Here is a 15383-nt window from a genome sequence, read left to right as displayed (position 1 = left end):
AAGATTCATTTATTTACTTTTAGGATTTTATTTATTTGACAGAGAGATAGAACACAAGCGGGGGAATGGCAGAGGGAGATGGAGAAGCAGGCTTCACTGAACAGGGAGTCCGATGCGGGGCCCAATCCTAGCACCCTGGGACATGACCTGAGCCACCCAGGTAGTATAGTCATCCCCACTGTACAGGTAAGAAAACTATGACACAGAGAACCTGTTTATTTATTTGAGAGAGAGAGAGAGGCAGCATGCAGGGAAGGGCAGAGGGATAAGTAGAGGAGACTCTGCTAAACAGAGTCTGATGTAAGGCTCGATATCACTACCCTGAGATCATGACCTGAGTTGAAATCAAGTTGGACTCTTAACCAATTGAGGCACCCCAAGGATAGAACTATTGATTTCAATTCTTTCAAATTTGTTTTTATGGTTCAGTCTATAGTCTATCTTGAATATTCCATGTGCACTTAAAAGAAAGTATATACTATTGTTGAGTGCTGTGTTCTATGTTGTCAAGTTGGTTATATTGTTCAAGTCTTCTATATCCTTATTAATTTTCTGTCCTATCAAGTACTGAGACAGGAGTGTTGATATGTCCAATTATTATCATGGATGTCTATTTCTTCTGTTAATTCTGTCAGTTTTGCTTCAGATATTTTGAATCTCTGCGACTGAGTGCATACAAATTCAGGATTTTGAAATTTTTATTTATTATTTTAATTTATTTATTCATTCATGAGAGAGAGGCAGAGGGAGAAGCAGGCTCCCTGAGGGGAGCCTGATGTGGGACCCAGTCCTTGGACTCTGGGACCAAGCCCTGAGCTGAAGGCCAATGCTCAACCGCTGAGCGACCCAGGGGTCCCTATGTTTGTTTGTTTGTTTTTTTACGTCCCTCTCTTATCTGTTAGTACTCTTGGTCTTGCATTTTGCTTTGCCTGATAGGACTACTCCAGCTTTCCTATTGTTTCATGATACATCTGTTTCCATCGTTTTACTTTTAGCCTGTTTTATTTATTATTCAAAGTGTGTTTATCATATAGTTGAGCCTTGCTTTTTAAAATCCAGTTTGTAAAATCTCTGCTTTTCCTGAGTGGTTAGGCCACTTCCTCAAAGTAAATTCTTCCTAAAATAGAGCAGTGCTTGTGGTTTAGGAAATTAACTCCTGCTTTTTATTGGCATTCCACAGGGTAAGGATAAGGGACTGGATCATGGTCTCTTCTTCCAGGTTCTCTGTGCCGTAGTTTTCTTATCTGTAGAGTGGGGATGACTATATTACCTCAAAGCACTGTTAGGAGGATTAGAGGAGCTAATCCACATAAAGCACATAGTAAACACTCACATGAAATCTACCAGTAGGGGCATCTTGGTGGCTTTGTGTTTGCCTTTGCCTCAGGTCATGCTCCAGTGGTCCTGGCATCAGCCCCCTGCTCAGCGGGGAGTCTGCTTCTCCCTCTCCCTCAGCCTGTCACTCCTCCTGCTTGTGCTTTCTCGCTCTCCCTCTGTCAAATAAATAAAAATCTTAAAAAACAAAACAAAAAAATCTACCAGGAGCTTTAGATCCTAAGATGACAGTAACAAATTATTACTATTATTTTACTGAACACCCTCTCTGTTTGGCTTTGAAGTGTTGGCTTAAGAAATTAATCCCACTTTAGTTATAAAGTGCTCTCCTGTGTATCTTCTTCTGCTGAAAACTACTATTGCAAGCCTATGTGTTCAGTTTTTTCTCCGTAAATTTTTCAACTATGTGCTTTCCTTTGCTAGTCAGTCCTTTTTTTAAAAAAATTGAATTTTGTCGAAACCCAACCGTACACTTTAATGCATGCATTTTATTGTATAAGTTATACCTCAATAAAGTTGATTTTTTTTTAAAAAATTTATTCATTTATTCATGAGAGAGACAGAGACAGAGACACAGGCAGAGGGAGAAGCAGCCTCCATGCAGGGAGCCGGACGTGGGACTCGACCCCAGGTCTCCAGGATCATGCCCTGGGCTGAAGGCAGTGCTAAATCGCTGAACCACCGGGGCTGCCTTAAAGTTGATTTTAAAAACTAAAAAAGCAAAACTGGGAAAATTCTGTCACTTACATCAGTGTATATAATGTGTAAGTTAAAGACTAATAAAAAATAAATTAAAAAAAAAGTTAAAGACGACTAATAATAATGCAACCAACATCCATGTGCCCATGTAGTAGCTTAGGAAATCGTGCAACAGCAATCCCTCTGAAGCCCCTGCCTGCTTCATTATTAATCCTCTATTAACTTATCCTCATAAGCTTTGCCATACATGTATCTCCATGCAATAGTCTTGGCTGCCTCTGAGCTTTAGAGTCATGATGCAAATGTATACTTCTGTGACTTGCCGTTTCTGCTCATTTTTAAGATTTTGCTATGCTTATGTGTGTAGTGGTTACTAACTTGTACAGCTCCATATTATTGCCATTCTGTGGCATGCATACAGGCTGTTTGTAGTTTTGGATTTTTCCAAACAAAGCTGCCATGAATATTCTTGTTCATGTATTTTCTAAATTAACATGCTGAGATGAAACTGCTGGTTGTGAGGTGCATGTTCAACTAGTTAATGCCAGCTGTTTCCAAAGTGGCTTGTATTAATTTATCTTTCCACCAGTACAGTAAGAATTCCTTCAGCACATCTTTGCTAACATCCACTGACACATTTTCACATTCTAATACTTCTCTGCACACTTAAGTCTGTTAACAGACAACACTTAAATGTTCATGTAACCTGTGCCAGGCCCTGTCCTGAGCACTGTGTGTATGATCTCATCCTCACAAGAACCCTATTGATTAAGAACATGTGGTCATTTATGCCCAAGAGAGCAAGTCTTTCTCCCTCCCCTGCCTACTTCCCTTTTGTCTGGGCCTAGTGGCCACCTCATCTCTTTCTTCTCCCAAAGTGCGTTGGGATGGGTCCCAGCAGGGCCTCAGTCCTACCCCGAACCTTTCTTCCCCAGGGTGTTACTCCCTGTCAGTCCGCCTCAGCCGCCCTGCGTCGTGGGACAGGATCAGACACTACAGGATCCAGCACCTTGATAACGGCTGGCTGTACATCTCACCACGCCTCACCTTCCCTTCACTCCAGGCCCTAGTGGATCATTATTCTGGTGTGGTCTTTTCTTGCATCCATTAGACTGGGATGTGGGATCTGGGTAGCAGACGGTTGTGCCCTTGGGTAATCTACCTGCTGGAGAACATCCAGACAGGTGGAAGAGGGGCCTCTCCATCTCCATGCCAGTCCCTGTGCTGAGAACATAGGCCAGAAGCTCCATCTTCATCCCATGCCCTGACAGCCACACAAACCTCCCATGTGAACCTGGGCTGGCACCTCACTTACCATGGTGGTTCGAGTCCAAGGCCTCAGTGACAGGCACAGTTCTTAAACAAGCCTAGAGCTGTTGCTGTTGTACAGCAGTTCAGTTATTCTTAGCATTTTCTGGTGCCTGTCCTGTTACAGGGACTGGAGGATGCAGCCACTAAGGCATTGTCAAAGGGACAGACAGGAAAGACCATCCTGGGAAAATTGATCAGGGGTTTCCTAGAGGGTGGGTTCATGCAGTGGATACTGACAGAACATGTAGGGATTTAAGTATTCTCTAGCTTCTTCCCAAAGCACTGTCTCAATCAGAAACTGTGCTCAAAGAGGTCCATACACCTACCCAAAACCACAGTAAATTAAATCTTCAAAACCTAGCCCAGAGTGACATTATATCTCAGCCCCTAGATCAACAGCTTGAGGCTTGTGAAGAAAAAAAAAAAAAAAAAAAAAGTAATCTCTATACCCAAAGTGGGGCCTGAACTCACAACCCTGAGACTGAGTCATATGCTCTACTGACTGAGCCAGTTAGGTGCCCCTTGTCATTCTTTTTTGAACATGCCCCCACCTGCCAAATGGGGAAAGCTGTCAGGGTTGGGGGGGGGGGGCGTTAGGGAGGAAAGCAGGGCTGAAGTCAGCCGTGTCAAGGGTCTAGGTCTCTTTCTCAGAGTTGGCGGATGACATCTGCTGCCTCCTTAAGGAACCCTGTGCCCTGCGGAGGGCTGGCCCACTCCCTGGCAAGTCCATACCCCTACCTGTTACTGTGCAGAGGGCACCACTCAATTGGAAAGAGCTGGACAGGTAAGGGGACCCCTGGAACATGAAGGCAGAACAAAGAAAGACTCACCCCTGGGAACTCACAACCCCAAATGAGCTTGTGGGGACACTGGTGAGCCAGTATGAGTGACCTCGCAGAGACCAAGGCAGGCTCAGCAAGACTGTAGGGGGACTGGCAGGAAGAAAAGGGAGAGGGTATAGGGCAGGCCCAGACACCAGAGATGGCCAGGATGGAAGGTCATACAAGACGGGGCGGAACAGAAAGCACCAACCCAAGTCAGGCTGGGGTTTTATGTGACAGAACGGGGAGCAACTGGGACTTTTCAGGTGGGGAGAACTTGAGCTGTGTGGTGAGTGCAGGGAGCATGAGGCTACTTGACCCAATTCTCTTCCCCTCTCCATAGCTCCCTCCTGTTTGCTGAAGCACCTGCAGCAGGGGAGTCCCCTCTCCTCAGCGAGGGGCTCCGGGAGGCCCTCAGCTCCTACATCAGCCTGACCGATGACAGCTCCTTGGAGGATGCCATGGCCCAAAGCAGAGGCCAAACGGGAATCCAACGCTGCAGCACCTAGACCCCCAGCTCAGCTCAGCCTGAGTACTCCAGAGGCAAATTCAGAGTCCCACCTGTGTCCTCTGTTACTTCCTCTTAGCCCTAACAAGTCAATTAACCCTCTCCCAGTGCCATGAACCCACCTGCAACCTCTAGTTCAAATAAATGGACAGGGCTCCAAAGAGACTAAGCCTTTGGGGTTTGACCCAGTTTGACCGGAGTTTAGGATTTCCAGTACCATCTTCCTCCCCTGCCTGATGATCCCCTTCTATACTCCTACAACCCCACCCACTAGGTAGAAACAACCACTAGCATCAAGAAAAAAAAATCATTTGAAGAGAATTTACCATTCTCAAAAGGCAGGACCGTGGCCCAGAAGGGACAGGAAAGCAGAAGGGATGGATGTCTTACCACAGCAACAGAACCCAGGATGTCCAGCCTCCACCTGGTTCCCAGAGGAAAGGGGACCTCTCACAGTCCAGGTTCTCAAACAGCCCCACCAAACCTCTTCTCTGAACAGTCCTAGCTTCAAGATCTCTTTCATTTTGTGGCTTATCATTTGAACCTGCCTAAACTTTCCAGTCTACAGTGGCCTTGCCATCTTGTGGTCAAACACAAAATGGCAACTTCTGGGCCTGGCACACTACGGTGAGGTCGGTCATGTGTCTCAGTGTTGGGCAGGGGCATCAGACGTCAGTAAGCCTCTCTCCACAAAGCCAAGACCACAGCCTACACCAACTCTAGCACTTGATTTCCCTGCTTCCCATTAAGGGAGGCCCAGCTGGAGCTGCTACAGGAGCAGAGAGAGGAGATGGAGGGCAGGGTTCTGAGGCTAGCGGTAAGGTGGGAAAGGCTTTAACAGGTATCATCAACAGATTTTTCAATTAAAGATTTGATTTATTCAAGTACCCAAAAACATTCTACAATTAAAACTGTTATTAGATGCTGCTTGTACTGTGCTATGGACCACGCACATACTGCCACACTGTTTTCAGAAGACTTGAAATGCCATTGTTGGTTTTAAAAACTGTACACCTGATGGAGATATGAGGAAGACAATTTAATGTTTCATCCGGATCCAGAGGTGCATCAAATTAAACGACAGCTCCGATCAGCAAACAGGTGTTTCATGATGATATCCAAGAAATGGTTGGTGATGGACAATTCAGAAATGCTTCCCCAAAAGGCGGATGGTTCTTTAAAAAGTTTCAGATCACAACCCTTGCAGAAAACACTGATGCCCAACACACTGATTCTCGGTCCAGGAAACATGGGTCTTCTAGGTTCCACGTGGCTGGGGTGCCCCTACAATCAGGTTTCTGTGCTGTAACTATGAGGGTCCTTTGGACTGGACAGAGAGCAGGTGGGGTCTGTACACCATCAGTCATAGTGGATGGCAGTGTAAAAAATGATCCAAATAACCTAGAGAGGAGACAAGCAATGTTCATAGGTCACCTGGGTCAATATAGGCTCCTATTCCACAAAACAAAAATGTTACAGATTTAGGATGTGTGCACAGTGGGTTTCCCAGGGACTATCCAATGCATCTGCCTGGAGGCCTAAATGATTGCACTGAAATCAAGCTGTCTCTAACAGAGCCCAAGACTACGTAGCAGTGCTCCCACAGGGACTACAGACAAGCTTCCCTTTCACCCAAGTAACAACTGGAGCACCAGGCAGTAGAGTTATAAAAATATAAAGAAATGATACAGGTAAAGCAGACTGTACTGCTAGTGTTAGGATTAGCAACAAATTGAAAAACCACCATCATACCCTGTCAAATAAAGCAGAGGTTCTCAAAACTGGCTGTTCACTGCAATCTCCTGGGACCTTTAATCCATATGTATGCCCAGGCACTCCCACCCAGAGATTTTGATTTTATGGATTTGGGCTAGAGTCTATAATTTAAAAAAATTAACAGATACAATTCAAATTTCATAAAGCTCACCTTTGTAAGTATACAATACAAAAAAAAACATATACACAATAGAGAGGGGGTTTTTAATATATTTACAGGTGCAAAGATCACTAACTGATTCTGGAACATGATCACCCTCAGTTTCTTCCCATTTCCTTGCCACCCCCTGCCTCCCTCAGCCACTGGCAACCACTAATTTACTTTTTTCTGTGTGGATTTGCCTACTCTGGACATTTCACATAAATGCAATCACACAATGTTTTGTGTCTAGTTTCTTTCACTTAGCATAACGTTTTCAAAAATCATCAAAGCCATAGCCCCTATCAGTACTTTATGCCTCTTTATAGTCTAACACTGTATGGATATACAGCGTTTTATTTACCTATTGACCAGGTGATGGTTGTTTGTGCTTATCTGCTATTATGAATGCCATAAACATATTTTTAAATATTTCTAGTTTCTACGATGCAGCCAGAGTTGAGAATCAGATATAGAAGCTGATGACAGGCACTGGGTGCACACACCATAGGGAGGCTACAGTGTGCCACACCACATCCTTTGAGACAACAGGGTTTGGTGGAGGAAATGCCCACCATTCCCTGGAGTTTTTTTAAAAAATGGTACCCCAATCACACTGTGTAACCCAATCAGTGTGCTCCCCGGGATAAACCACAGGATCCGCTATATAATCGTCAGCTACACATACCATGAACAAGGCAAAAGATGTCATAAATCCTTCTTTGGTGAGCTCCCACGTGCCACCATACTCTTCCTCATCTATCTGCAGGTAGTTGCTGAAGTACAGGTACAGGACTCCTGCGTTGATCACACAGAATCTGGAGGGAGGACAAGCACCGAACACGAGCCACAAGCTCAGAACACTCAGAACTCCCATCACCGTCCCGCCTTACCAGGACCCCCGCCATCGTACAATCAACTATTGTATTATGGCAGCAAGTGAAATAATACATTAAAAACACCTAGACCCTCAGTGGAGCTGCTCAGTGAGCTGGAGACATAAAGAGCAAGTTTGTTTGTTTGTTTGTTTGTTTTAGATGCCCAGCAAAAAAGGTAAAATAAAGTTCTCCAAGTCCTCTCACAGTAAGACAGAATGGTAGCTGGACCATCCCAAATAGGATGGGCAGCGGACATGGGCCTCCAAGGAGCTCCAGCTGGGTGGGGTGGCCACGCAAACACGATAGGCTGCTGCTTCATGGCCTCATGAACAAGCAAGCATACAAAAGCAGCTCCTGCATTAATTCGCAGTGGGAGACTATTTCCAGATATCTGCTGTCTGCTTCTGCACTTGATGCACAGGTAAACACTGAGTTCCTGCCCTTCCTTAGCTATCTATTAGGAGGCCAAAAACAGGAGTGAGCATGGAATTGAAACCAGAGGTTTGTGAGCACCTCCAGGAAGCTCCTGACCCCCTGTATTATATTAACTAATAAAGGATTTAGAATGCAGTGAGGTATAATATTATTACCCTGCTGTACTGATCTCTTGTTATAATCATTTAAAAGTAATTTTTATAAAGTTATTAAGACTTTCTTTCTGATCTTCCTAGTTACAGCATCTAATCTAACGGGGAACTCTTGGTCTTAGGCCACACTGCTCCTGAAGGCTATGGTAGAAAAATGCAAAGAACTGGTTCCTCCTTTTTTTTTTTTTTTTTTTTTTTTTTAAATTTTTTATTCATTTATGATAGTCACACAGAGAGAGAGGCAGAGACACAGGCAGAGGGAGAAGCAGGCTCCATGCACCGGGAGCCCGACGTGGGATTCGATCCCGAGTCTCCAGGATCGCGCCCTGGGCCAAAGGCAGGCGCCAAACCGCTACGCCACCCAGGGATCCCGAACTGGTTCCTCCTAATGGATGAAGTGTGGGCTGGTGTGGGGGAGGCAGTACAATGATGCTGAGGAGTGTCAATCAGTACAAGGGATGGGGGCAGACCCTGAGGCTATTTAAACAAGGTGGGGATGAGACAGGTATACAGATGTCAGAAGTCTAGTTTTTGTTTTAAATATTTTATTTTTATTTTTTTAAGATTTTATTTATTTATTCATTATTCACACAGAGACATAGGCAGAGAGAGAAGCAGGCTCCATGCAGGGAGCCCGAACGTGGGACTCGATCTGGGTACTCCAGGATCACGCCCTGTGTCGAAGGCAGGCGCTCACCACTGAGCCACCCAGATGTCCCTAAAGATTTTAAGTTATCTCTATACCCAACCTTGAACCCATGACCCTGAGATCAAGAGTCACATGCTCTTTTGGGTGAGCCAACCAGGCGCCCCAGAAGCCTAGTCTGTGAGCATTTAAGAGTATGGGCTTTCTCATGAATGGGGGGAACAGGAGCTTGGAGACTAGTTTCGACTTGTACCATGTTTTAGGATGTGAGCAGAAATAGAGCTTGAGGACAGGAACTGGGAAAATGGCTGAATGAGGAGGTAGGTAAGAGACCCAAAGACTTCAAGCCTGAGGGTCTAGGAGTATAATGGTTCCAGTAACAGAAGCAGGAAGTCAGGAAGAACAGGTTTTTCTTGGATTTCACACAAAATACAGTCATTGGTCTGGCCATGTTGTGGCTACATCCTTATTTTTTGCCAGAAATCTTGGGACCCAGCCAATCTGGCTGTCTCCCTCTGTCACAGTTTCATATTGTTTCATTTCTTAAAGATTTATTTGAGAGGCTGAGAGACTGAGAGAACAGAGGGAGGAGAGGGAGAGAATCCTCAAGCAGACTCCCAGCTGAGTGCAGGACCCTGAAATCATGACCTGAGCTGAAATCCAGAGCCGGGCACCCAATGGAGTTCATTTTGGACAGGCTGTTAGTGGTTCCAGACAGAGACTACTAGTAGGACTCAAATATTACTCTGGGACTCAGCTAATAAACTAGGGCTGGAGAATGAGACTCATTGAGAGTCTGTGGCTATAAATGTGGCTGCTTGGGACGCCTAGGTGGCTCAGCAGCTTGAGTGTCTGCCTTCAGCTCAGGATGTGATCCTGGGGTACAGGAACTAGTCCCACATCAGGCTCCTTGTGGGGAGCCTGTTTCTCCCTCTTCCTGTGTCTCTGCTTCTGTCTCTCGTGAATAAATGAATAAAATCTTAAAAAAAAAAAAAAAAAGTGGCTGCTTAGTGATAGGAGGAACAGGGAAATATAAGGAAAAGGAGAGGGATGCCTGGGTGACTCAGTGGTTGAGTGTCTGCCTTTGGCTCAGGGCATGATCCTGGGACTGAGTCCCACATTGGGCACCCTGCATGGAGCCTGCTTCTCCCTCTGCCTGTGTCTCTGCCCCCCTCCCCCCCACCCCGTGTCTCAGAAAAAGACATAAGGGACATAAGGGATGAGAGAGAGAAAAGAGCTAACAGGGCCTGCCTTCCAAGGGTCACACACTAAGTAGCAAGTGAAGTCACAGAAACAAAGGCATTTATTTAAATGTCTAGTGGTCAAGGGGGAGGGATCAGAAAAGGACTGGAGGGATTCACACTGAGCTTAAAGTATGAGCATAAACCCTATATTGTAAATGCGAGGAAGAGAACTACATAGCAGATGTACAAAAAAAATGAACGTGTTGGATTGAGGGGGTGGGGAAAAAACCTTAAAAAGATTCTCCAATGCATTCTTAAAAAACTCTATCCTAAAAATTTCAATCAGAATTTTAACAAAAAGGCAAGCCCGGGATCCCTGGGTGGCGCAGCGGTTTAGCGCCTGCCTTTGGCCCAGGGCGCGATCCTAGAGACCCGGGATCGAATCCCACGTCGGGCTCCCGGTGCATGGAGCCTGCTTCTCCCTCTACCTAGGTCTCTGCCTCTCTCTCTCTCTGTGTGACTATCATAAATAAATAAAAATTAAAAAACAAATAAATAAAAGGCAAGCCCGGTGGTTCAGCAGTTTAGCACCGCCTTCAGTCCAGGGCCTGATCCTGGAAACCTGGGATCAAGTCCTATGCTGGGCTCCCTGCATGGAGCCTGCTTCTCCCTCGGCCTGTGTCTCTCATGAATAAATAAATAGTCTTAAAAAAAAAAAAAAAAAAGAATTTTAACAAAATAATGAATCTCTAACAAATACTCTGATTTCAGGGCTGGAAAATTATGTAACAGTGGTAACGTATGAATGACCCTGCTTTCAAGGTTTGGTAGGAATTCATTTCAGGCTTTAAAAAATTTTAGGGACGCCTGGGTGGCTCAGTGGTTGAGCGTCTGCCTTCAGCTCGGGAAATGATCCTGGTGTCCCAGGATCAAGTCCCACGTCTAGGCTCCCTGCATGGAGTCTGCTTCTCTCTCTGCCTATGTCTCTGCCTCTCTGTGTGTCTTTCATGAATAAATAATTAAAATCTTTTTAAAAAATTAAAAAATAATTTTAAAAATTTTAATAAGCATTCACTGAGCACTATTAATCATAATGCTCTATGAGAGAAGCAGGAAGGGACGAATAGTGCTCCCTCCTCTCTGATGATGCAAAACCTCAGAACTGAGAAAATGGTTTTACCTTAATATGCCCTCATTGTTGCCACACCAGAAATGAAAAGAAGCCAAGGTGGGGTCTGGACAGAGGGCAGTAAGGCAGGAAGTAGAGGAGATGGTCACCAGAACTGAGCACCAGAGCCATTCTGTCCTAAGCCCAGGCAACTGGGTCAGACAGATGAAGGAGAGGGAATGTGTGTGGAAAAATCAATGTCCTTGGGCCCTTTCCAAGAGCAAGGGGAAAGGTGCCAACCAAAGGAGGAAAGGGATTTGTTTTGAGTGAGAAAAACTGGCTCTGGCAGGAGAGCATGGGACTGAACCCCAGGAAACAGGCAGTCCTGAGAAAGTGGCACTATGGGTGAACTACTCCAAGGCGAATTCACTCCCAAACACCTCCTTTCCTGTTTTCTCAATAGCAATTTTTAGCACTCTTTGTAAAGCTAATCATATGATTGCAGTGAACCATTTATGGAGTGCATATGATGTCCTAAGCACTACATTTAGGAATTTATTCTTTGCATTATCTTATTTAGTTCACACATTAAGTTTAGAAGAGAGTACTTTTAATGCCCCCCTTTTTAAATATTTATTTATCTATTTATTTATTTATTAATTATAGACATAGAGAGAAAGAGAGGCAGAGACACAGGAGGGGGAGAAGCAGGCTCCTTGCCGGGAGCCTGACGTGGGACTCGATCCCAGGACTCCAGGATCATGCCCTGGGCCAAAGGCAGGTGCTAAACCACTGAGCCACCCAGGGATCCCCAGCGCCCCCTTTTAATGAGAGAATGGAAGCTCAGAGAGGTGAGCCCCAAACGTATGTTGCTTGAAAGTGGCAAAGCTGGAACTTGAATCCAGAGTGTTCTACAGTGAAAAAGAAAAGAGAGAAGAGAAGAGAAGAGAAGAGAAGAGAAGAGAAGAGAAGAGAAGAGAAGAGAAGAGAAGAGAAGAGAAGAGAAGAGAAGATCTCTAGGCAGCTTAACTCATCTGCCACAGTGGAAAGAATACTAAGCTAACTCTGGTCTAGGTTATACTATTCCTGGATTTGGTGATTTCAGAGAAATCTCAGGAATCCTGCAAGATGAGATACTGCCTTCCCCCTTTCTCTGACCTTTTATCTGCCTTTTCTTTCACAGAAAGCTCAGATGGGATGACGAACATTCTAAAGAGTATTTATATACCTCCTCCAACCGGGGAAGACTTCTATGAACTCCAGGTCCTGTGTCTCCTCAACATCATTCAGAACTTACCACCTATCCAGTCTGTCAAAGTTAGGCAAAGCATAACTCTTACTCCTTTCCTGGGTCAAATGCTTTCCTCAGTACAATAAATCAGAAACTTTGTTAGAAGAGGGGACTGTACATTCCTTTTGGGTTATCTTGTGAAAAAATAAAGAACTCACAGGACTTTGAAATCTATTTCACCCTTTTCACCCTAGGGTGAGGGAATAACAGATGTGATCACCCCTAAAACAACCAATGTGATGGTCCATGGGTAGGGATCACAGTTTCTATTCCCCATGTGAAAAAAAGAAAAGCTCAAAGGCTTGCCTGCCCATTTGTCACTGTAGCTTACCCACAATTCCTATCTTGACACAACTCCTACACATCCTTTTCATTCAATCTGGTGGGCATGTGGACTCATCACTTTCAGTCACTTGTTAACAAGCTGAGCCAAGACCAGGGGCCAGTGTCAACTGTGCTGTCACTGGCCACAGAAACACAGTAAAAAGTAGAGGGCCCAACCTCCTACTTTTTCACTGCTTTTAAAAAGTAGGGATCTGAAATAACTTCTGCCAAAGCCAAGATCCAGGACACCCAGCACACTGCCAGTCACAAGGGAGTGGTCATCTAGTATAGAAATTCCTCTACTTTCCAAATTTCCACTGGCACAAAGGTCATGCTGGAACTAGATGCCTGCCACCAGTAGGCAATCCAGTAGCTTTGGTCCCATGAACGAATGGACTAGCCCTGTCTTCAAAAAGATAACACGTCTAATCTAAGATGCTCCCAGGCCTGCTGAACTGAAGAGTGCTGCACCAGACCCAGGAGTGCCATCATAGGGCTACTTTTTTGCTTTGGTCACTTCTCTCTCTCTCTTTTAAAGATTTTATTTATTTATTCATGAGAGACAGAGAGAGAGAGGCAGAGATACAGGCAGAGGGAGAACCAGGCTCCATGCAGGGAACCTGACGTGGGACTTGATCCTGGGTCCCCAGGATCATGCCCTGGGCCAAAGGCGGCACTAAACCGCTGAGCCACCCGGGCTGCCCTCTTTTGTCACTTCTCTTTCTCATACATAAAGAGTCATATTAAGGGGAAAAAAATCCTCCAACTTAGCAATGGCCTTTTCCATAAAAACAAAACAAAATCTCTATTTGAAAAGAAATATCATGAAAATGCAAGATACCCAAGACTTACCCTGCTATTCCCAAGAAACCTCGCAATGGTAACACTCCCCAAATGACACCTAGGACTACAGCAATGATCTGTCGGAACCAGTATATCACATCTAAAAATTCATCCTGTAGAAAGAAAGAAAGAAAGAATGCATGCATTATCTGCAGTAGGTGCCACACGAGAGCCTCTGTAATAGGTAAAGAATAAAAAAGCTTTCTGCTAAGAAACACATATTCCAGAGAAATGTCTCCAAGAGCAATAGTGTGTAGTTTTCTGATCTCTAGCTCTTCTTATACTAAAACCTTTTTTTTTTTTTTTTTTTTTAAAGAACATACTTAGTTATCTTAAGTGATGACTTCTGGGCCTGAGTGCTAAATAAAAATTTTAGAAAAATTTACTTTTTTTTTAGGAGCTTCAAAAATGAAATGGCTTGGGATGAAATGGCTGTGGTAACTGTGCTACTGGTCACTGAACACTCGGGTCTGACCCTCAGAGGGGAGACCATAGACAGAAGCACCATCTTCCTGCACAGTGAATTCTAAGTCACAAAGAAAGGAATCAGAAACAAAAGTGAAGGCAGGTGCCAGCATATCTAATTTTCACACGAAGACTCAGGTTTCTGACCCGCCCCAGATTGCAGAAACCAGTCCTTGTACAAGAAGAAAAGAAAGAGAAATGACACAGCACATCAGAAAGGTTTTACAAGAGCTGGGCAGGGCCAGGGGCAGGACAAGGGCACCTTCAGGAAGTACCTCCCATCCTCCCATCTTACAGGAACTCCAGGAAGGAAAACCCACTTCATCAGCCCAGAAAAACAAGGGGAAAATACTACAAATATAGCATTCTCTTCAGGCCAACTGGAGTCAGGCTGCTTGTGTTGGTGCCTTCCAGGTCATGGAGCAGGGCTGGGGAGTGCCTACGCTCCGATCTGAAAGCGTGTGACCAGTGAAAACGTCTAGAAGCCCTGACCGTTCCTCACACACATTTGGGGTTTACCCCCTCTCCTTCCCTCTGTCACATACACACCCTCTGAGGGCGGGTCTCGGTCTCCCCTCTCACAGTGACCGAGGCATTCGGGATCTCCCATTCAATACAAAGCCAAAGGCAGCAAGCAGCTCACCTCTAGCGAGCCGCCTCAACTGTAGACGCTTTCATGCACCACGGTACCCCCCCTTCCAGAGCTGTGCCGACAACTGGGTGGCGAGAACCCCCGGCAGAAAGTCCACAGAAGACTGTTACCGTTACACTTCGCGCTAACGACTGTATGAAGTAATGAATTCGAAGACAAGTCGCTTACTCAAGATCTTACTGGCAGCAAAAGGCGGAGGTGGGACTCGGCTCACGCCCTGCCCGCGGGTGGCAGCTCCCGTGGCCCTCCTCGCTGCTTCCCGCGTGACCCCCGCGGCTTCACGCTTAGGCCGCCCTGCGGTGAGCCCGGAGCCCAGCCAGGTTCGCCGCGACACCCTTGGGCCGCCCGCCCGCCCCCCGCCCCGAACACTCGGCCGCGCCCGAACCGCGCAGGGCACGCTCGGGCCTGTCCACTGGTCCCCGAGTCCCAGCCGGCACCTCGAACCTGCGCCCTCGCCAGGCCCCACCGCACCTTGTCCTCCCAGGCCGCGTCGCTCCGCAGCACCTTGCTCCACACGGACACCTTGAGGGCCCCGTTGGCCAGCTGCGGCTGCGGCGGCTCCTCCTTTCGCCGCCCGCCGCTCATCCTCCCGTCGCGCCGCCCGGGCCGGGCCTGGGGCGCGCGGGCCAGGCCAAAAGGAGTCGGAGTCTGGGGTCGCGGGTCACGACGCGCAGGGCGGCGGCGGCGGCGGCGGCGGCGGCAGCAGCGACAGAACCGGCGGTCGGGTCGGTAGCGCGGCGCGGCTGCCCTCACTCGGCCGAGACACCGGCTCAGCCCGCTCTCGCTCGCTCAGCCGAGACCTGGCGCTGCGGGGGG

The 15383-nt window shown here is 46.4% G+C and overlaps 2 protein-coding genes across 7 annotated transcripts in view; one reads left to right on the top strand and one right to left on the bottom strand.

Annotated features, from left to right (window-relative positions):
• The window catches only part of SLA2 (Src like adaptor 2), a 30577-nt gene extending 24501 nt beyond the window's left edge, over window positions 1-6076 (top strand). For 2 of the 5 annotated variants that reach the window (XM_072800883.1, XM_072800882.1), the window contains 3 exons: window positions 2970-3119; window positions 3997-4129; window positions 4510-6076. In XM_072800883.1, the coding sequence (XP_072656984.1) occupies window positions 2970-3119; window positions 3997-4129; window positions 4510-4675 (449 nt within the window). In that variant the 3' untranslated portion in view covers window positions 4676-6076. Of the gene's footprint in view, window positions 1-2969; window positions 3120-3996 lie in introns of all 5 variants that reach the window. The other 3 variants (XM_072800886.1, XM_072800885.1, XM_072800884.1) reach the window with 3 other exon arrangements.
• RAB5IF (RAB5 interacting factor) lies at window positions 5530-15381 on the bottom strand. Of its 2 annotated transcripts, XM_072800898.1 has the most exons (4): window positions 15039-15369; window positions 13460-13563; window positions 7278-7407; window positions 5530-6075 (listed from the first exon to the last, which is right to left on the bottom strand). In XM_072800898.1, exons 1-4 carry the CDS (start codon window positions 15150-15152, stop codon window positions 6034-6036), a joined length of 390 nt encoding a protein of 129 aa, XP_072656999.1. In that variant the 5' UTR covers window positions 15153-15369; the 3' UTR covers window positions 5530-6033. The 2 variants fall into 2 exon arrangements, with proteins under 2 accessions (XP_072656999.1, XP_072657000.1); XM_072800899.1 differs by lacking the exon at window positions 7278-7407 and having other exon boundaries at window positions 15039-15381.
• Between the last annotated feature and the right edge of the window lie 2 nt (window positions 15382-15383).

Source organism: Canis lupus, chromosome 26 (assembly GCF_048164855.1).
Source record: "Canis lupus baileyi chromosome 26, mCanLup2.hap1, whole genome shotgun sequence".
NCBI lineage: Eukaryota > Metazoa > Chordata > Mammalia > Carnivora > Canidae > Canis > Canis lupus.
The sequence above is the reverse complement of the archived record's forward strand: the minus strand, read 5'-3'. Positions and strand labels throughout refer to the sequence as shown.

Excerpts from the sequence above, each read along its gene's own strand:
- RAB5IF (XM_072800899.1), bottom strand. The coding sequence starts at position 15,152 with ATGAGCGGCGGGCGGCGAAAGGAGGAGCCGCCGCAGCCGCAGCTGGCC. Across the intron at positions 13,564-15,038 it reads ACGCGGCCTGGGAGGACAAG|GATGAATTTTTAGATGTGAT; the intron begins GTGCGGTGGGGC and ends TTCTTTCTACAG. Across the intron at positions 6,076-13,459 it reads GGTTTCTTGGGAATAGCAGG|GTTATTTGGATCATTTTTTA; the intron begins GTAAGTCTTGGG and ends TCTCCTCTCTAG.